We start from the raw sequence: 22,880 nt of genomic DNA, 5'->3' as shown, positions 1-22,880 counted from the left end.
AAGCCAGCGTACCTGGAGAGAACCCACGCATGCACTTGGAGAACATACAAACTCTAAAAAGAAAGGCCCCAGCCAACCAGGTTGGAACAAAAACCCTCTCACTGTAAGAAGGTTCTCCCTTGGGTGTGAGAGGGTGCTGCCCTTAACTTAGGTATTAAAACAAGAATAATGCTGCTGCTGTGTTTGTTTTTTTTTCCGAACATCTTAGCTTCCAGGGTGATTGAGAGATATATACACCAGTTCAACCATAATATTAACACTACTCATATGTATAGTGAATAACAGTAATCGTATCATGTGTGCGATGTTCTGCTCGGACCCTGGAATTTTAGACGCTGACCCAGCCTGCAAATTCTGCACATCTGTACAAGCCCAGTTCACAAAGAGCCCACCTGGCAATGCTCGGGACCACCAGTACCCAGTGCAACCCCATAGGTCCCGCAGCTATGCTTCAACAGGCTGAAGCTGTGTATGGCAGCAAGCTTTGAGTATTGCTATGTTTAATCTTTAGCTTCTGTAAACATGGCAGTGCACCGACTGCACTAGATGTTTCTTTAAGGAACAAATGAACAGAACTTCTGCTCACAGGACTTCTAACCAGAACAACACTTTTCTCCTTCACTACTCAATTAAACATGAATGGAGGTTGTATCTGCAGCTCAAACACCCTCTAAGACTCCCACTGAAGACTTGCGACATGTGTCATCGCCATCACCAGCTCCTCCCACGCAGACACACACCAACACCACCTCCTGTCAGCAGGGCTTAGAGAGCAGCACACAAGAGTGACATCTATAATGTGTATCATTTGGAGGCCTGGCTTGTGGCTGTATCCATCTCTTATTCTGCAGCAGAGAGCACAGTTTTACATTATCAATGAAGTGGGAACATTTTACTCAAGCATGCAACAATTAACACAATAAATAGTGAATCTGGGGCCTCAAGACTTGCATTTATCTCTCTCTAATGGAAACTGATAGAATGCATTATATATTGTATGACTACCCATCTCCAACCACTCGACCTACCAGTGCAGTAAAATAATAGCATGATGGCATAACACCTAAGAGCAGCTTTCCTCATTTCCTCACACTTCCTCTCAGTTGCATATTTGGCTGATTAACCATCACCTGCTGGGATTTCTGAGAACAACGTTCAAACACAATGTGTAAGAAAAGGTGAAAATCAAGTGTACCGTCTTGCTATGAGAATTTCGAAAAGTACCTATTTGTTAAATGCTTGATAATCTGAAAGCTATTAAAAGCTACCCTTGATCACTGATATGTAAGTGTAGGAAGTGTAAGTGTCAGGCTAAGAAATGACTTTGCTTTGATAATTTCCATCCAAGTTCTGCTCATACTGGTTTGGATTTGTTTATGTTGCAGGTGTTTGCACCTAGCAGGAATTGCACCACCTGCTAACCCTCCACACGGCAGAACCTCCCAGTATTTGATATAAATAAGTGATGACGTACAACCTGCAGTATCTTGGGACACGGTGCAATGAAAAACAGATTCACAGAAGGCACAAATGTGACTAAAATGGGACCTTTAAACAGAATCTGAACTCACAGCTACGACAGACTGAATAATTCATGACCTGTTCATGACTCTGGCTGTAAACAGAAAGCCTGAGTAGGTTTTACAAGCACTTACCACTTGCACATTTTTGTGTACTCTGTAATGACAATATTGGCAAAAATGTTTACAGACATGAAACTTCCAGGTCATAATTCCTCACCTTTGATTAAATAAATACAAACTACTCTATTAAGAACTAAAATTTCCTTCTCCAAAGTGATTTAAATCTTTTGTTGCAAAAAGTTTGCAAAGGAGGCAGACAACACCGTTTGACTATAACCTTCTAAACCTCATCGCTTGGGCTTCTTCATTCAGCTCCGTTCCACACTGCTTCGAGAACCTTCGTTTTAAGAGCGAGTGGGAGTGTATTCAGTCTCCTCACCACTGTTTGAGTTTTAATGGGAAAGGTGACGCAAGGTCACGCTGTTGCTGGCTGGTCAGACTCACAGCAAATAGCAGAGATGATTATGAGATCCCTGCACTTCCAAACACATTAGTGTACGTCGCCCTGCCCACGCAGCTGACAAATCCGCTGTCTTAGATAATAGTAAGGCTGCTAAATTCACATATCAAAGACTTATCCACCATGCTTTGCACTCTGTGAGGTGATTAAAAAAAAAAAAAAATGATAAACAAATGCTCACTAGCACAAGAAAGAAATTATATCTGATAGATGATGATTGTATCACACAAGATTAAAGCAATGTGGGCTTCTGAATGATGATGCTCGATGTGTGGCTTATGGTCAATAAATGAATTCAGAACAGAGCATCAACAGCATGCCTCACTTAGAATGATAATCACGTTAAGGGGAACAATGGGCATATTTTCATTTGTTCATGGCGCTGCATTTATAAGAAAGTCAAATCACAATGACTCATACAGAAAAGCAAGCTAAACCTACCAGCAGAGACTACAGATGTCTGCGCAACGCTGATAAACTTTCTGATCCTGCGGCTGAAGGGGTGAGAGGAGTACCAGGGGTGCCTGGTTTCAGTTGTGGTGCAGCAAAATGGTTTGTGTGGATTAAATAAAAATCCACATTTACACCACAATGCCACCCACTATGATGTCTATGAATTCAATTTGTGATTTGTTTTGTGCTGTGTGGCATTAGTAAGGATTTTTGTTACTCTCAAAAAAAAAAAAAAAAAAGAAAAAGATTAGTAATAATCAAACCTTCATATAGCCAGTATTATATATGCCCAACCAAGTGAGCATCAGGAAGGGACACTGTGATTGATCATAAGCATTATTAGCATTAAATCATCGAGGTGAAGCTAGATCCAAAATCGTTTATTATTTTAAAAATAGGATTGCTAAATATTTTTAATATGTACTGCTAAACAAACAAACAAAAAACTACTGGCACTTGCAAATGCAGATAAGCGTTTATTCCTCGATTAATCCCACACTTTACATTTCAAACCTGACGGACTTTGTCATAAACTAACTGAAAGTAAGTTAGTTATGCTTTACCCAAAGTGCATCTGTTCATCAGTTATTTAGACCCCCCCCCCCTCCCCATCACAGGGACCTACAGGTCATTAAGTTTCCTCAGCCAATCCCAGGAGTGTTTCATTATGCGAGCCAATGGAGCTGGTTCGTTATATGTGGTAAGCAGTAGGTGGGACATCCAATAGGACCAGCGGCCCCGCGTAAAAAAAGTGTGTGTGTGTGTGTGTGTGTGTGTGTGTGTGTGTGTGTGTGTGTGTGTGTGTGTGTGTGTGTGTGTGTGTGAGTGAATGAATGAGTGTTGTGTTGCGTAGGGCGAATGGGGAGTGGAAGGACCCTCTGGGGAAGGGAACTCACCGCTAAAACTTTCTTCAGAAGGAAAAGACTGGAAAGCGATGTTTCTTTCAGACTCTGACAGTGAATTGGCAGCACTCTCCTCAGAGTCGGAGTCTGAGAGCGAGTATAGCGATTGCAGTCTCGACGAGGACTACATCCCAAGTAGTCATGCCCGAGGATCAAATAAGTGAGTACTCCAACAAAATTGCACCTGCCTTCACTATGTACGACGCGCTGGGCACACAGAGGCAAACACGGGCAGACTAAAGTGATAGTGTAGTGTTGCGCCTGTCCGTACACGCTGCCCGTACACGCTGCCCTTTGTCCTTCCTTAAGTTGACACGGGTGGGCCAATCTGCAGAAATCCCGCAAAGGCTACACGGATATCACGCCTATTGTGCGCTGCAGGTTGCTCGCTATAATTATAAGTGTCTTTTGTGCACCACTAGCGCCGCATCTTTTTGTTTAGTGCAAGCACGGCACAAAACATAAAGCGTAAACCATATGCGGACCCGCAGGGGCGGCCTTAGGTTTTACAAAACAAGTGGTCCAATGGAGAGGGGCGGTGGGGGTGGGTGCAGTGTGCACAAAATACCCCCCCCCCCCTTTTTTTTCAACTGCACATTTAACCTGATCTATTGGTTATGATAATAATAATAAATGAAGGTAATAAAATGCATGACATTAAAGGTCACATGAAAGCTCCATGCAAAAAGGCAGCCCCTCTAACCCCTGCATCACCATGCTTCATCAACATATAATTTTCTTAAGCCACTCCACTACAGTGCTTGTAATATCAGGGCTCCCAGTTCCAGTGGGATTAATATTATTATGTTCTCACAAGTTTTATAATATAAATATTAAAGTGGTGGCACTTAAATGAATAGCATTAATATTATTTTAGTCAGGATAATGACCACTTAATTCACTGTTGCACTTTTAGATGTGTTAGAAGAGCAGGGTTGAGGTTGCAAGTAACAATTCTATCAAGAGAGAAGAAGCATTACCTCCTATTTAACTGACCCTTGTCTGTCTGTTTTATGTATAGGGAAGACGTCACTGATGAATCCAGTTCAGAAAAAGACTTGGATATAAGGCCAAGGAGGAGAAGAGCTTCAAAGAGGCGATGCTCCTCTGCATCAGCTTCAACAACATTGTCACCCCTAAAATCCACACCTAAGAAGTGGGAATGGAGTCCCCGCCGAAAAAAGAGCCGCTGTGCATCCACGCCCAAAAAAGACTCCTCCGCCTGCCCTCGCAAGACGCCGCCCACCCCACGTAAGAACACTACGAGGGGGAAGCAGCAAGCGGAAAGTCAGCATGTGCAAGCGAACGGGGGTGAAGCAGATGATGAAGACAGGTGGCGCGGTATTGAGGAGGAAGATGTTGAGCCTCCTCAGCCACGGTTCAGACCTGCGAGGGACGCTGGGCCGCAGCTGAACAGAACAGCGCATTACACGCCCCTCGAGCTGTTCCAGCTGTTCTTCTCTGCCACAGTAATTGATACACTGGTGAAAAACACCAACGCCTATGGAAAAATCAAACACCAAGCCCAAAAGGAAAAGTGGGTCCCAGTCACAGCAGCCGATATGTACTCCTTCATCTGCCTTGTCATTTATATGGGTATTGTACCACTAAAAACTCTGAGGGAATACTGGAGAGGATCTGAGCTCTTTCGCCTGCCATTTCCTGCCTCTGTGATGCCTTGCAGACGCTTCCTTGCCATTTCCCGCAGTCTGCACATGAATGATCCTGCTGTTGAAGCGGCCAATGACCAAAAAAAAGGGACTCCTGGGTTTGACAGACTTTGCAAGATAAAGCCGCTCTACAAGCAGATTTTGGAGGCCTGCTGCACATTCTTTCACCCCCACCAGTATATCTCGATAGATGAACGAATGGTGGCGAGCAAAGCAAGGATCGGGTTGAAGCAGTACATCAGAAACAAGCCAACAAAATGGGGGTTTAAGCTTTTTGTGTTGGCAGACTCAGTGTGCGGCTACACCCTTAACTTTTATGTGTATGGTGGAAGAGAAAGTGAACCCAGTGGGAAGGGGGCGGGCTACGATGCCGTCATGCGACTCCTGAACATCCCGTTTCTAGGTAGAGGATACAAGCTCTACGTGGATAACTATTACACAAGCCCTACTTTATTCCTTGATCTCCTCAAGAGAAAAATCTGGGCGTGTGGCACAGTTCGTTCAAATGTAGCTGGTTTCCCCAAAACGAAAAAGGATAACGTGCCAGAGAAAACACCAAGGGGCACAATTCAGTGGATCAGAAAAGGAGAGTTGTTGTTTGTTAGGTGGTTTGACACCAGGGAGGTAACGATGTGTTCCTCTATACATAAAGCATACAGCCACGACGTGGCAAAGCGCAAAGTGAAAAATGCAGACGGGCAGTGGACAGTGAGGCACGTGCCTATTCCAGGCTGCATCAAAGATTACAACCAGTACATGGGGGGTGTTGACTTGTCGGACGCACTCATTGGCTACTACAATGTCCTACACAAGACCCACAAATGGTACAAGACTCTGTTTTATCACTTTGTGGACATAGCCACGGTGAACGCCTTCATCCTCCACAAAGAAATGTGCAAACTGCAGAGTCGGCCCATGCTCACGCAGAAGAGCTTCAGGGAGCAGCTCATCCTGTCCCTGGCCGAGATTGGTTCCGGTCCGAGCCGCTCGGCTCCGCATAATTATATGTTGCCTCCCTCTCCTTTCAAACTGACTCTCAGTTCGCCGTTTAAAGTCCCGCCTGCCTCTGCAGCCCCAGTGCCTCCTGCCTCTCCATCCAAAGCGGGCCAGTGCTCTTCATCCGGCGTACCTGTTACCTCAGCTCCTTCCCACGTTAACTCGGCCCCTGGCTCGCATCCTCCTCTGTCCACCAACGTTTCACCTGCTAAAGCCTCGGATTCTCTGGGGTTAGGTCACCTGCCCGCATACTTTGTCGAGCAAATGAGCCACGTGGCCCCCAGATATCGAGGCACCATCGGCAGGAGAGTGTGTGTGGTCTGCAAAAGGAAGTCTCCAATCTATTGCAGCACCTGCCACAAAACACTGTGTATCACTTCTTTAAGGAATTGCTACTCCGAGTGGCATCGAAGCAATAACATCTGTGTGTGAGTGACCAGGATTACAGTGAACTGCCTTTTATAAATATATGCATTTTAATTATCACTGATAGAAGAAATGGCAGCTGCCTTTTCCGACCTTTGCCAAACTTCCCAGGTAGTCGTGACGTTACCCCATATATATTTGTACTTTACAGGTCTGCCGAAATGGTGTCTTAAGTTGCAGACTGGAATATAAACCTAAAGGCCTGCGGTTAATGAACCAGCAGAGGACTTGATTATCTTGACTGGTAGAATTAACCTTTAAAATGAAGGTACTCTCTTAAGTGCCACACGGGGCTTTAGCAGGTGACACCTTTGCAGTCATCACCCATTCAGTGTGTGATTTTTACAGCTCAGATACTCTGTGAATACCTCATAGTGGAATTTCTGATGTGTCTTTGTCTTACAAACCTGGAATCAGTATGTCACAGTACTACTGAGTTAACTTGAATGAGAGCCCGTCACCAGCAAAGCTTAGGAGGAAACTCAGGAGGTGATTTCCACTCACCAGCTTGTTAAACTGAACATCATACTCTTCAGGAGCAGGTGCTGGACAATTTTCTTCACAAATCTTATCCTAAAGCCGTGTCCAGTCATACAAAGTAATGTGCTTTAATGTTTAATCAAATGGAGTCCAAGATCCGTGAACCTTTGGACTGAACCATTCTGAGCCATTCTAAACCATTCTGAGATGATGTCTCACAACCAGGTTTTATGTCTGTCTAGCTCTACCTCAAAAATGGATACTTACACTCATTTCTTTCCATCCATCCATCCATTCGCTTCCGCACATCCTGTTAAGGGTCGCGGGGGGGCTGGAGCCTATCCCAGCTGTCATAGGGCGAGAGGCAGGGTACACCCTGAACAGGTCGCCAGCCTGTTGCAGGGCCAACACGGAGTGACAGACAACCTTTCACACTCACATTCACGCACTCAGTCACACCTATGGGCAATTTAGATTAGCCAATTAACCTAACCCCAGTAAGTGCATGTCTTTGGAATGTGGGAGGAAACCGGAGTACCCGGAGGAAACCCACGCAAGCACGGGGAGAACATGCAAACTCCACACAGAGAGAGGGAGAGGCCTGGGCCAAGGTGGAATTGAACCCAGGCCTTCCAGATGGTATTCTAACTGTGAGGCAGCAGTGCTAACCACTGCGCCACCGTTTCTTTCCCTTTTTTTTAAATGCAAGATCTTTTCCTAAAATCTCTGAAACTTGAAATGACTTTTGTACCTGATTCCAGGAATGTGATTTCGAGGAGAAACGGGAATGACACTTGAATATAACGTATGACTCAGTTTATTTAGTCTGCCACTGAATGTGTTCACATGATTTTTGTTATTTAGAATAAAACAAACAAAAAAAAAATGTTTATTTCTGTTAGCATGGTTTATGCTCATTTGACCACTTTAGTTATCTCAGGAAATGATGGATGGAGCTAATTTGCGTTGCATTTCTTGTTGTCAGATGAGTTCCGCTTCTTCACTTTGAGCTCCAGCAAACAGTATAATGTGGGCCCGCTTTAGGATCCACCAGCATAGCTCGCAGGCAGCTATAAGAAACCTATATGAGGTGTTTTGAAGACAAAGTGCCCCGGAGCTACTAGAGGTTCATTTTCCTCACTGCGTAGAACTTGTGTCAGGTCAAACACTGAAAACATTCTTATGGACTACTTTCCTACTTGATCTAGAATTTATAAATGTTTATGCATATGTAAGAAGTTCTGTGTTTACTGAATTATTAAAGCTCTATGCGTCGCAAGCCCAGAAGAAGCAACTTTAGAGTCTCATTTTCCTGTCCTCCTTTTGGAAATGAGCTGCTCCAACCTTGAAAAGATATCACATGTTCGCATCTGTGCTTTTATATGAAGTCATTTCCAGAGTTAGTGTCTAAGTCATTATGGGCTGCCCTAGTACCCATGAATGACCTCTTTATTGTATTTTCCAAGTTATTTGTCATTAAATGAACCTGTTTTGTATCATTATTTGTGTGTGGGATATAAAGGGAATTTAGAGTTGTTTTTCTATGTGTCCTTTCTGAATAAAAATGAACAATTATTTTAAATTCGTGGCCATGATTTTGGAGTATAATTTGTGTGTGAATAAGGGCTATTTATATGATTTAATATTTATAAAGGTCACATTTAGTGCTGATTCTGGCACGCTGGACAAATAGGATTGAGTGCAGATGATTTTGGCTCTTTGGAACAGATATTTGAGACACGATGAAGTGATGTTCAACATGTAAACCAGTGATGTGGTACACCGAGGGTTACAAATCCAACATTTTGTTATCATAAAAGCTGTTTTGGAGAGACTTGGACATTTTCAAGCTGTTTGGCACAGCGTGGAGTAATTACAACTCAAAGCCAGCAATAACTTTTTCAAATATAGCATTTTCAGGGTGAGATTATTCTACATTTCAACCCCTATTATGTTGTTATGACTGACTAATGCATTCCGAAGAAACTGGGGGGGGGGGGGGGGGGGGGGGGGGGGGGGGGCTTCAGTAGTTCATCAGTTATTAAGAATCTAAATTAAACAAAAGAAGTGCAGCAGATGTGAAAGTTGTCACATGCACTGCTGGTCCCCCGTGTGTGTGTGTGTGTGTGTGTGTGTCTGTGTGGTGTTTACATCTACAGGAGCTCTCGCGTGAAGGTGTGAAACAGTGAGCAGCTCTCAGTGTCTCTAATTAGACCTGAAAATACAATCAAGTGATAATTTGTGCCTTCTAATTCAGCTAACTCAACTCTCAAAGCTATAAATGCCTGATGTCTGTGTTCAGTTAATGATGCAGTATGTTTAATGATTTTAAACTGAGACACTAATATATTCCCTCGTGATTTTTTTTCAGGTAGGTTATGTTTGAATTATCTGATGTTTACATGGGTTACACATTTTTGATAATACAGTACACAACATCCCTGAAGAAAATGGTTTTCTTAGTTTTGTTCCTGGTAAAGTTAACTTTTTCTAAGGATGAAGTCTGTATTTTATTAGGCTTCCATACCTCAAGCTAAGGGACGACGCCTTTATCTTTTAGTTTGTAAACTAAACGTGTTTGCTCATTAATGCAGATATTTAGCCAGCCAATGACACGGCAGCAGCCTTATACATTCAGGCATGTAAACATAGTTAATGCCAGATGGGCTCATCTGAATGTTTCAGAAAGTGCAGATCTGGGATTTTCCTGCACAACCATCTCTAGAGTTTCCAGAGAATGGTCTGAAAAAGAGAAAATGTGAGCGCCAGTGTGTGGCAGTTCTCTGGGTCAAAATGCCTTGTTGATGTCAGCGGTCAGAACGGCCAGACAGCTTCAAGCTGACAGGAAGCTAACAGTAACGCCAGTTACCACTTGTTACAACCAAGTTAGAAAAGCATTTCTGATAATATGTCAAACCTTGAAGCAGCAGAAGACCACACCAGGTGCCACTTCTGTCAGCTAAAAACAGGAAACTGCGGCTACAATTCACACACGCTCACCAAAATTGGGCAAAAAAGGTTAGAAAAAGTTGCCTGGTCTGATGAGTCTGGATTTCTCCAATGACATTCAGATGGTAGGATCAGAATTCGGCATAAACAACATGAAAACATTGATCCATCTCACCTTGCATGAACTGTCGAGGCTGCTGCTGGTGGTGTAATGGTGTGAAATAGATTCTCTTGGCACACTTTGGGTACCAATTGAGCATATTGCTGCTGATCATTTCAATCTCTTTCTGACCACCGTGTACTCATCCGCTGCCACCAGTGTCACGCCATGTCACAAAGCTCAAATCATCTCAAACAAACGGGTTACTTGCAAGGTGCTCAGCCAATCAGATGGACACCATATGCCTTTACAATATAGTGTGCCCTGTCATTATGTTAATGGAGGGCATCAACATCCTGCTGCTGTATTCTGACAGGATAAGGCATTACCACATCATTACTGTTCGTAATGAAATCAACAACTAAAGCACAGGACACCTTGTCCACCACGTGACTCACTGAATGATCTCACCTCGGGATAACCCAGAAATCATTTATCGAATCATTCAGCTGTTCTCATTCCCGTTCACCTGCTCCAAGTTTTCCGTTAGACATTTTCCATTTAGGATTATAGTAATTCATCTCTGCCAGTGTAGGCAAGGCACTCCAGGAGGAAAATAAACAACCCTGTCTCCAAAACAAAAGAAAGAAAAACTTGCTCCTAACCTCCTTGGTTAATTCAATTCAATTCAATTTCAATTCAATTCAATTTTATTCAATTCAATTTTATTTATATAGCGCCAAATCACAACAAACTGTCGCCTCAAGGCGCTTTGTATTGTGGGTAAAGACCCTACAATAATACAGAAAAAACCCAACAGTCAAAACGACCCCCTATGAGCAAGCACTTGGCGACAGTGGAAAGGAAAAACTCCCTTTTAACAGGAAGAAACCTCCAGCAGAACCAGGCTCAGGGAGGGGCAGTCATCTGCCGCGACCGGTTGGGCTGAGGGGAGAGAAAGACATGCTGTGGAAGAGAGCCAGAGATTAATATCAATTAATGATTAAATGCAGAGTGGAGTATAAACAACGTAAATAAGGTGAATGAGAAACAGTGCATTATGTGAACCCCCCAGCAGACTAGGCCTATAGCAGCATAACTAAGGGATGGTTCAGGGTCACCTGATCCAGCCCTAACTATAAGCTTTATCATAAAGGAAAGTTTTAAGCCTAATCTTAAAAATAGAGAGGGTGTCTGTCTCCCGAATCCAAGCTGGAAGCTGGTTCCACAGAAGAGGCGCCTGAAAGCTGAAGGCTCTGCCTCCCATTCTACTCTTAAGTATCCGAGGAACCACAAGTAAGCCAGCAGTCTGAGAGCGAAGTGCTCTGTTGGGGTGATATGGTACTATGAGGTCTTTGAGATAAGATGGTGCCTGATTATTCAAGACCTTGTATGTGAGGAGAAGAATTTTAAATTCTATTCTAGATTTAACAGGGAGCCAATGAAGAGAAGCCAATATGGGAGAAATATGCTCTCTCTTTCTAGTCCCTGTCAGGACTCTAGCTGCAGCATTTTGGATCAGCTGAAGGCTTTTCAGGAAGCTTTTAGGACAGCCTGATAATAATGAATTACAATAATCCAGCCTAGAAGTAATAAATGCATGAATGAGCTTTTCAGCATCACTCTGAGAAAGGATGTTTCTAATTTTAGAAATATTGCGCAAATGCAAAAAAGCGGTCCTACATATTTGTTTAATATGTGCATTGAAGGACATATCCTGGTCAAAAATGACTCCAAGATTTCTCACAGTGTTACTGGAGGCCAAAGTAATGCCATCCATAGTAAGTATCTGGTTAGACACCATGTTTCTAAGATTTGTGGGGCCGAGAACAAGAATTTCAGTTTTATCTGAATTTAGAAGCAGGAAATTAGAGGTCATCCAGGCCTTAATGTCTTTAAGACATTCCTGCAGTTTAACTAATTGATGTGTGTCATCTGGCTTCATTGATAGGTAAAGCTGAGTATCATCTGCATAACAATGAAAATTGATGCAGTGCTTTCTAATAATACTGCCTAAGGGAAGCATGTATAATGTAAATAAAATTGGTCCTAGCACAGAACCCTGTGGAACTCCATAATTAACCTTAGTGTGTGAAGAAGACTCCCCATTTACATGAACAAATTGGAGTCTATGAGATAAATATGATTCAAACCACTGCAGTGCAGTACCTTTAATACCTATAGTATGCTCTAATCTCTGTAATAGAATGTTATGGTCAACAGTATCAAAAGCTGCACTGAGGTCCAACAGGACAAGAACAGAGATGAGTCCACTGTCAGAGGCTCTAAGAAGATCATTTGTAACCTTCACTAATGCTGTTTCTGTACTGTGATGAATTCTGAAACCTGACTGAAACTCTTCAAATAAACCGTTCCTCTGCAGATGATCAGTTAGCTGTTTTACAACTACTCTTTCAAGAATCTTTGAGAGAAAAGGAAGGTTGGAGATTGGCCTATAATTAGCTAAGACAACTGGGTCAAGTGATGGCTTTTTAAGCAGAGGTTTAATTACAGCCACCTTGAAGGTCTGTGGTACATAGCCAACTAATAAAGACTGATTGATCATTTTTAAGATTGAAGCATCAATAATTGGAAAGACTTCTTTGAACAGTCTAGTAGGAATGGGATCTAACAAACATGTTGCTGGTTTGGAGGAAGTAACTATTGAAGTTAACTCTGAAAGATCAACTGGAGCAAAAGAGTCTAAACAAATACCAGCAGTGCTGAAAGCAGCCGAACATGAAGAATAATCTTTGAGATGGTTATGAATAATTTTTTCTCTAATGTCTAAAATTTTATTTGTAAAGAAATCCATGAAGTCACTACTAGTTAACGTGAAAGGAATACTCGGCTCTACAGAGCTCTGACTCTTTGTCAGCCTGGCTACAGTGCTGAAAAGAAACCTGGGGTTGTTCTTATTTTCTTCAATTAATGATGAATAGTAAGATGTCCTAGCTTTACGGAGGGCTTTTTTATAGAGCAACAAACTTTTTTTCCAGGCTAAATGAGCATCTTCTAATTTAGTGAGACGCCATTCCCTCTCCAGCTTTCGGGTTATCTGCTTTAAGCTGTGCGTTTGTGAATTATACCACGGAGTCAGGCACTTCTGATTTGAAGCTTTCCTTTTCAGAGGAGCCACAGTATCCAAAGTTATACGCAGTGAGGATGTAAAATTATTGACGAGATAATCGACCTCACTGGGAGCAGAGTTTAGGTAGCTGCTCTGCACTGTGTTGGCACATGGCACTGAAGAGCATAACAATGAAGGAATTAGATCCTTAAACTTAGTTACAGCACTTTCAGAAAGACTTCTACTGTAATAAAACTTATTCCCCGCTGCTGTGTAATCCATTAAAGTAAATGTAAATGTTACTAAGAAATGATCAGACAGGAGGGGGCTTTCAGGGAATACTGTTAAGTCTTCAGTTTCTATGCCATATGTCAGGACAAGATCCAGAGTATGATTAAAGTGGTGGGTGGGCTCCTTTACATTTTGAGAGAAGCCAATTGAATCTAACAATAGATTAAATGCAGTGTTGAGGCTGTCATTCTCAGCATCTACATGGATGTTAAAATCACCCACTATAATTATTTTATCTGAACTGAGCACTAAATCAGATAAAAAGTCTGAGAAATCAGACAGAAACTCTGAGTAAGGACCAGGTGGACGATAGATAATAACAAATAAAACAGGTTTTTGATTTTCCCAATTAGGATGGACAAGACTAAGAGTCAGGCTTTCAAAAGAATGAAAACTTTGTCTGGGTCTTTGATTAATTAATAAACTGGAATTGAAGATTGCAGCTAATCCTCCTCCTCGACCTGTGCTTCGAGCATTCTGACAGTTACTGTGACTCAGGGGTGTTGATTCATTTAAACTAACATATTCATCCTGCTGTAACCAGGTTTCTGTAAGGCAGAATAAATCAATACGTTGATCAATTATTAAATCATTTACTAATAGGGACTTGGAAGAGAGAGACCTAATGTTTAATAATCCACATTTAATTGTTTTATTTTTTGGTGCAGTTGATGAAGCTGTATTATTTATTGTTTTTGAATTTTTATGCTTAAATAGCTTTTTGCTGATTTTAGCTTTGGTTTTTGGTGGTCTGGGAGCAGGCACCGACTCTATGGGGATGGGGTTTTGGGGGGATGGCAGGAGGAGAGAAGCTGCAGAGAGGCGTGTAAGACTGCAACTCTGCTTCCTGGTCTCAACCCTGGGTAGTCAGTTTTTAGGAGGGTTAATAAATTTGGCCAGATTTCTAGAAATGAGAGCTGCTCCATCCAAAGTGGGATGGATGCCGTCTCTCCTAACAAGACCAGGTTTTCCCCAGAAACTTTGCCAATTATCTATGAAGCCCACGTCATTTTTTGGACACCACTCAGACAGCCAGCGATTCAAGGAGAACATGCGGCTAAACATGTCGCTCCTGGTCTGATTGGGGAGGGGCCCAGAGAAAACTACAGAGTCCGACATCGTTTTAGCAAAGTTACACACCGAGTCAATATTAATTTTAGTGACCTCCGATTGGCGTAACCGGGTGTCATTACTGCCGACGTGAATAATGATCTTACCAAATCTACGATTAGCCTTAGCCAGCAGTTTCAAATTTCCATGAATGTCGCCTGCTCTGGCCCCTGGAAGACATTTGACTATGGTCGCCGGTGTCTCTAGCTTCACGTTTCTCAAAACAGAGTCACCAATAACCAGAGTTTGTTCCTCGGCGGGTGTGTCGCCGAGTGGAGAAAAACGGTTAGAGACGTGAACAGGTTGGTGGTGTACCCGGGGCTTCTGCTTAGGACTACGCTTCCTCCTCACCGTCACCCAGCTGGCCTGTTTTCCCTGCTGCTCGGGATCTGCTGGGGGGGAGCTAACGGCGGCTAAGCTACCATGGTCCGCACCCGCTACAGGGGCCTGGCTAGATGTAGGTTTTTCCAGGGTGCGGAGCCGAGTCTCCAGTTCAGAAAGCCTGGCCTCCAGAGCTACAAACAGACTACATTTATTACAAGTACCGTTACTGCTAAAGGAGGCCGAGGAGTAACTAAACATGTGACACCCAGAGCAGGAAAGTGCAGGAGAGACAGGAGAAGAAGCCATGCTGGTAGTGAGTCGGCTAAGGGCTAAGCTACTAGCTGAGCTAAGCTAGCGAATTTCTAAAAACAAATAAAGTGAGTAATGTGAATACAGGTGATTCAGCAAAGAGTATGCTATTTAAAGTAGGTGAAGATTACACAAAAATATGTTATTATTCAGATAAATCGAGTTATACAGATATAACAGCTAACAGACAGCAAAACACTGTGCTCCGAAACAGGAACAGGAAGTGATACAATACCGCAGTGAGAGCCAACACCAAGTGACAGCGGCTGCAAGGACACGCAAAAAAAAAAAAAGACTACAAACCTATCATAAATGGTCAGGTCACAGCTCTTTCATAAATGGAAAAAGATATGCTGATAACAAATGATAAGCTGAATGTTAGAGGATGTAGTTCGGATGTATGGGAAGGCAATTTCTCTATTTTTGGAGACACGGCTCAAATAAATAATCTCATGGTTTGTTATATGATGAAAACTATTTCAGTTGAAAATACTCAGTAAATAAGCTGAGCCAGACAGCCTTATTTTCCCTTATTTATACCCATATAAATGACCTAATGAATTGGCCAGTCTGTATATGTCACTGTTGGTGGGATCAGTCAGTCAGCAAAATATCTTAGCAATGATCTTCAGGAAACAAGGTAACCAAAGTCAGTGTGTCAAATATTCCTGGAGGCTGTTTACTTGAAAGTTGGATGGTGAGTCTTTCTCAAAACTTTGTGCCATCGCTGTAGTGATTCAAAATGACTTTGACCTCACACTGTGCTCTCTAAAAAAATAAAAAATTAATATCAAATCAAATCATGTAACCAGTGGATTCAATATATTGCCACAAGCCTTTTGAACCTGACTGAGTGGGAGTGGTAGAGGTGTGGGGTGGATCATTTCCAAGTGAAGATGTGAATTCCTGAGATTGACCACTGGTCGCACGCAATAGTTGCATAATTTACCCAGAAACTGCAGCAAGGTTAATGCATTGTAATAACTACCCATCACACCGTACTCGTGATGTAAATGGTCATGAGGTTTATATAAATTCATTGACTCAAAACCAAATTACTGTTAAGCAACAGAATGGCCCGTGTATGTAAATGTTGCCCCTGACATTTTGCCTCTAAATAAGATAAAGTGTGCATGTTCCCTTTAATAATAGCTGGGTGAAAAGAATGTTTGGGGCGGGGCAGGGGGGTGGTGGAGGGGGCTGGGTTAACCAATGCGAGTGAACCTTGAACCGATCCAGCTCTGGTCTGATGGAAGCCGTTAGTGAACACATGCATTAACAGCCAGGTGGCAGCTACAGCACTGTGATTAATGGCCTGATAGCTACCCTTGCAGAAGGCTTTGCAGACAGAGCAGCCTCTCAGGTGTGGCGGTGTGGTGCAAGCATCACTGTGTGATTATAAATCCTGTGCCTGCAGATAAGAGCCTGTTTAACCTTCTGCCAATCACAACCACAGACATTATTTGGTTTTCTTCTGAACATTTAATTGGGAGCAATTTTGCAGCCGCTGCACTGAACAGCATATCTCAGTCTATAAAGCAGAGACTTCGGGAAGGCAAAGTTTTGTTTCCATTTCACAGGAGATTAAAAATCTTCAGCAAAGGTAAAGCGAGGCCTGTCTGTGACAAAATTTAATGTCCACAGACAAACTAGGCTCTGTCGGACTGCATATCCAGTCTTTTTTGCTGTAGTTTGGAAATGGCTTACTCTCCGGGAGCCGTTAACCACTCAGCTTCAGCGCCACCAATAAATATTCACCGAGTTCTGACTCGCGTTTTGTGCATTCTGGAAAAAACACTCTGAATCCTGTAACCACCTGTTGTGATGACCCCTAAACGGAACCACAGTCTGCACCTGAGGACACTTATTTGAGATGCGTGCTTGCACACAACAAAACGATACACAAGAACAAAGGGTCAGTGAGTTGAATTTATTATTGAACGAGGAAGTACAAAAGTAGACATAGGAGACTTAAAAAGAGGCAGTGCTAAAAATCTGCAAAATTTCACCTCCCAGACATTATCCAGTGTTGTAATCAGCCTTAATGAGTGCTGCCCATGTTTTGCTGCAGACGAAAGGCAAATTTAGACACACTGGTTTCTGGGCAGTGTTACCCTTAGAGCACTTTGGGACAGCCACAGAGAGACGATGCCCTCGGAAAGGCGCCGAGGGTCGAACGTGGAAACCCGCGCCTTGTCTGGTGGATGATGTGATAAAGTGTTATCCTCACATGACCTTGAAAGAGAAAAGCTGTTACAGAACTTGAATGGATGGAGAAAATCATCTCAGAAAAACAACCGACAACGTTGTTCTTTAATACCAGTTTACAAGCTGCTAAGTTAATTACAGGCTTTGTATGGCAACATTTTTCATCAAAGGAAACACGCAGCAGAAACCTCTCAGCCCATTATTCATTGTGCCAACCTGATCGCTGACCCTAAGCTCAGCCAATCAGATGGACACCATATGCCTTTACAATATAGTGTGCCCTGTCATTATGTTAATGGAGGGCATCAACATCCTGCTGCTGTATTCTGACAGGATAAGGCATTACCACATCATTACTGTTCGTAATGAAATCAACAACTAAAGCACAGGACACCTTGTCCACCACGTGACTCACTGAATGATCTCACCTCGGGATAACCCAGAAATCATTTATCGAATCATTCAGCTGTTCTCATTCCCGTTCACCTGCTCCAAGTTTTCCGTTAGACATTTTCCATTTAGGATTATAGTAATTCATCTCTGCCAGTGTAGGCAAGGCACTCCAGGAGGAAAATAAACAACCCTGTCTCCAAAACAAAAGAAAGAAAAACTTGCTCCTAACCTCCTTGGTTAGACTACAAACCTATCATAAATGGTCAGGTCACAGCTCTTTCATAAATGGAAAAAGATATGCTGATAACAAATGATAAGCTGAATGTTAGAGGATGTAGTTCGGATGTATGGGAAGGCAATTTCTCTATTTTTGGAGACACGGCTCAAATAAATAATCTCATGGTTTGTTATATGATGAAAACTGTTTCAGTTGAAAATACTCAGTAAATAAGCTGAGCCAGACAGCCTTATTTTCCCTTATTTATTTCTGTTTATTGCTGCCATTTATTGTCTGGATAGAACTGGGATATACTGCACACAGTGGGCAGTCATGTAGCTGGTTTATCACTGTTGATTCAGACCCAACACACAAAGTCTACATAGGATAATTTAAAAAATATCTTTTTCACACTGTAAAATTCATTACATGCAATTCTTACACTTCATTCATTGAGTCAACGTCCAAATTTAGTGCCAGTAAGTAAGACAGCCCCCCCCCCGTGAGTCGCTGAGTCTGCGATACAAGAAGTTTGACGAATCTGAAGTGATACCTAAACTGCTCACAATGTGTGTGGGTCAAATAAATGCAGCATAACTTCCATTCATGAATGTGTGTAAGGACAGAATGAACGTTTGCTCTGAGAACAAATAAATAAATGGCAATTTCAGTATTTTATAAGGACTGCACTAGTACAGAAATGGCCTACAGATGTGCGTGCGTGCCACATTTGTGTGTCTGTCCAGTAGCTTAGTGTGTATGTCATCCATCAGAGGAGTTACACACTTGTCATCGGGGACTTCTTCTCTGCCCACTGCAGGACGTTCACCAGATGAAGGTCAAAGCAAAACTCCACCAGCTGCTCTTTATTCGCCCTCAGCCTTTCAGTGCAGCCATCTCTTGGCTATAGGAATGAAAGCTTTGGGAGAAAGCGCGCCAATAAACAGAAGGCATCAGTCAGCTTTTCCTCACTGACAACATTTAAACACTCACCTTGACACCTGGCCTTTCAGGCACAACTTCTGCCTTTACACGTGCTGTCATTTTTGATTTTCTGCAAAAACCAAAAAAAGCTGAAGACTGAACAAGCGCATCACTCCCTTAATTAGCCCTGTGGTGATGAATGTAGGAAGGACCTCTGGGGATTTTTGATGCACTCACATGTTCTGTCAGTTCATCTGAAAGTGCAGAAATGCGTGATCACAGTCACAGGCAGAAAATGAGTAATTCCAAGAATAGAAATCCAAAGTTATATATGTTAACACCACTGGATCACTTGCTTCAAAATATTAAACATGATTTGAGTAGTAATATTAATTAAAGAAAAAAGATACAAGCCTCCAAAAAGTTTTTAGAGCTGCTGTTTTAGCCTTTCACTTTTTTCCACTTTAAATGGCTCATTAATAACTTCAGAAGTCCAGAACTGAATGTCAGCAATTTTCTAATTAAGGGTCCCACATTTACTTTAAAGCAATGTGTTAAACAAGCTCCAGTTAATGTTCATTGTATTCATTAAATGTTTTTTTTTTTCTGCATATGTTAATTAGTTGTTCATAAATTACTTCTGGTTTGGATGTTTTTTGCCAAAAGCAGGTGACCACCAGACAAATTAAATTTTCACAGCTCAGCAACCCAGAGGTTAATGTTTAACACTGATAACAGAGCACTGGAACGTAACCACCTATTAAACAAATAAAGGTGGATGGAACCTTATCAGAAAGCAGTACACATACACACACACACACAACTCTATTATGGTCCCAGAGTTGCCTTCCAGCTCTTAGTTTTAGACCTATAATCTAAAGTGTGATGTTCTGGGCAAACAGCAGCAACTGTGAGCCACCTGAGACGGTCAACTTTTGTTTCAACTAAGTAATAGCAGATGATTATCTCCCCTCCACTACACCTGTTTCTTTCTGGACTCCATTAGCCTCTGAAACGTGTGCTACACAACAGAAGGAAGCCAGAATTTGGCTGAATTATAAATGATAACCCTCCCTTAGCTTTGATCATGCTAACCTTGAATAAATCGATGAACTCTTCCCTCGTTGTGTCGGCAGCCTGAACTGCTGCACTTCAGCTAAACTACACTCCTCAAAGACAGCCTGAGTTGACATGCTTTGGGTTTCAGGTGCTGAGAGCTGAGGCCCTTTGTACTTTGAGCATCTGTATTATAGCTCGGAGCACTTGGAAGATATTTTTGGGGAACCACTAGATGAGGCTCCCACTGTTGCTATGAAACTGTTGAAAACCCCTTTGAAGCCTGGCACAGTTGAGTGCCACACAATTTCTTGCACTTGGTGCTGTTGACACCAAAAATCATACCAGGCATTTAGAAGTGAGGAGATACAGCAGACATCACCAAGATACCATATAACATATCAACACAGAGAATGGAGCAACAATGCTGCTAAGGGAATGAGAACAGACATATGAAGCACATAAAGCAGGCAGGAGAAAGAATAATTTAGGTTTAAATGCATATTTTTACACCACTGAATGCCCGAAAGCCTAAAAGTGCAGACAAAGTCATAAGGTAACTATAGGCCGTAATTTCAGCTCATACAAACAACATGCAGTACTGTGCAAAAGTCTTGAGGCACCCCTCATTTCTTCATATTTCACTTCCAGTGAGCCAGACTTTCTTGTAATTTTTTTTAAAAGTGGTCACGAGTAATAGTACTCCAGGCTTTCTAAAGGCTTTTCACAGTTTTTTATTTTTTTTTGGCTGTTTTTTCACTCAATTTCAGTCCAATCCTTCTTCCTGACCAGATTTTCTTTCTTTCTTTGTTAAGCCTGACCTGTGAATCATTCAGGCATAAAAGGGACTCAAGGGATGAACCAGTGTTATGTCTACAGATAACAGACAACTTAGTAAAGGACCAATTTTTAATTATATATTAAAGCAAGTTGTTACTAGCAGCCTGTCACAACATTTCTTTTGTTGAATCTACAAAAAATGTCAAAGATAACACCGTTTGACAGGCATAAAATAGCATTTTTGCACCAACAAGCTGAAACTTGGCATCTCTCAGCAGCGTATCCTTAAAATGTTTGAGCAAAGTGGGCAAGTAGAGGACAAAAGAAGAAGTGGCAGGCCTAAAAAATACTTTCTACAGCAGATAAACAGTATCTGAAAGTCAGGTCCTTAAGAAATAGGGAAAAATCCAGCAAAGACCTGACTCAGGACCGGAGAGATGCATCTGGCCCTTCGGTTGATCCATCTACTCACCTTGCAGAAACCTGGAGAACTATTTCCGAAGACTACTTAAAGAAATTACAGTAAAGCTTGCACAAAAGAGCTCAGGCTGTGTCGAAGGATATAGGTGGTGATACCAAATATTACTTTTAGAGTTCATTAGAATAGTTTAGACTCTTATAAACTGCATTTCCATGTATGTCTGCACATAAATATAAAGAAATGAATGGGTTGGCTAAAGACTTTTGTACAGTAGTCTATGGGGCTGTTTTCCAGGGGAGGACAGTCTGGGTTCATCAGACCACTAAAGTACCAAAGTTATTAAAACAAACAAACATCAGACCCATATCAAATCTATTAAAAGACTGACAAAGCTGTTGTGTGATATGTTTTGCTTGACTGACAGCTAGCACTGTCAGCCACGCCCCAATTACCTCAGACAAGTCCCTTAAAAAGTGGCATTATGTGTCTCCAGTTACTGCCAACATTAGATATCAGAAAAGTGTTAACCCAAACAGAAAATTTAAAAAAAGAAAATCTTTTTCCTGTTTATTCTGTGCATTTGGAAATCACCTTTTAAAATATGCACTAGTGTGCTCCATCAAGTCTGAAACAACGTTCAGTGTTATGAGCTGCCCTTCATCTTTGCGTATGCCTTTGCTCTATAGAAATGATGTGTGTGTGGCATCATCCTCACTTCCATATACTGTCACAGCTCATCTTGGCTGCATTGGAGCATTAAATTAGTGCTGTGACAGTTACAACGAAAGGTTGTTGGCGGGTTTAATTGTCAGCCGTTAAATATGGTGTGAATGTAAGGCAGCCTGGCAGAACATTCGGGTCATAAACCACTCTGAGGTGTCGCGCTTTGTGGAGCCGAGCAGAAAATCACTACTCCAAGGGAAAATCCTTGACGCGTAGTGTACTCTGGCAGATAAAATCAATTCCTGAACAAAGCTGAACTTCAGGACAAATTTAGAGTCTTGGCATACAACCCATCTTATCTCCTCAAAAAAAAAAAACTGAGCTTGAATACACATCACTCATTTATGACTTGATATATTTTTTAAACACAGTTGTGCATTCACAGGATGCAGCACTGGGTGCTAATTTATGTCTTTCAAAAAGCTCTGTCACTTAAGAAACTTGTGCAAGGCAGTCATTTAGTTCAATGACATTAAGTCATTTGAGTTTTTGTCTTATTCACTAGTGTTTGTGCGTGTGTGTGTTTGTGTGTGTGCGTGTGTGTCTGAAAGGCCAAGGACACTGAATGAGCTAATTGGAGATGACTGATATCCTCGCAGTTATAATTGTGTCATTACCACCCTGTGGAACATGATCATTAGTCCCTGCGGTCGCTGCTGTAATTAACGGATTGGCAATGGCTAAAGGGAAGACTGAGGAGGAGTGACTGTCCGTGTCCAGACTTGACTGAAATCTCGTCTTCACCTTCTGGCCAAAATATGTAGGAGATGTCTTTTTTTTAATTGTCTGTATTCATATGACATACAGCTGTGTCCCATTTCATAGGTTGACCCCAAGCAGCCTGGTTACGTTGTTAGTCACTGCGTCCACTTGTTAATCGCAGGTTATTGTAACTTGTTCATAATCATGATTAATTAGGCATGCTATCAACACCAGCCACACTGGACACAGCAGAGGTGGTTGGGATTACAGAGGTGCGCACAGGGTGCATCAGTACCTTTAAAACACACTGGAAACCAAGACTTTGTCGCCGTT

At 42.2% G+C, this 22,880-nt stretch overlaps 2 protein-coding genes across 2 annotated transcripts in view; one reads left to right on the top strand and one right to left on the bottom strand.

Annotated features, from left to right (window-relative positions):
• Nucleotides 1-22,880, bottom strand: part of LOC115778064 (protein kinase C-binding protein NELL1) — a 281,912-nt gene that overhangs the window by 125,096 nt on the left and 133,936 nt on the right. The gene's annotated exons all lie outside the window — the stretch shown is intronic.
• LOC115778063 (uncharacterized) lies at nucleotides 3,319-7,358 on the top strand. Its single transcript, XM_030726079.1, has 2 exons — nucleotides 3,319-3,558; nucleotides 4,420-7,358. The coding sequence occupies exons 1-2, from the start codon at nucleotides 3,431-3,433 to the stop codon at nucleotides 6,494-6,496; spliced, it is 2,205 nt and encodes a 734-aa protein (XP_030581939.1). The 5' UTR covers nucleotides 3,319-3,430; the 3' UTR covers nucleotides 6,497-7,358.

Source organism: Archocentrus centrarchus, chromosome 3, assembly GCF_007364275.1.
Source record: "Archocentrus centrarchus isolate MPI-CPG fArcCen1 chromosome 3, fArcCen1, whole genome shotgun sequence".
NCBI lineage: Eukaryota > Metazoa > Chordata > Actinopteri > Cichliformes > Cichlidae > Archocentrus > Archocentrus centrarchus.
The sequence above is the reverse complement of the archived record's forward strand: the minus strand, read 5'-3'. Positions and strand labels throughout refer to the sequence as shown.

What these genes read in the sequence shown, in the direction of transcription:
- LOC115778063 (XM_030726079.1), top strand. Translation starts at nt 3,431, where the DNA reads ATGTTTCTTTCAGACTCTGACAGTGAATTGGCAGCACTCTCCTCAGAG. An exon ending in CATGCCCGAGGATCAAATAA is followed by an intron (nt 3,559 to 4,419) that starts GTGAGTACTCCA and finishes TTTTATGTATAG; the next exon opens with GGAAGACGTCACTGATGAAT.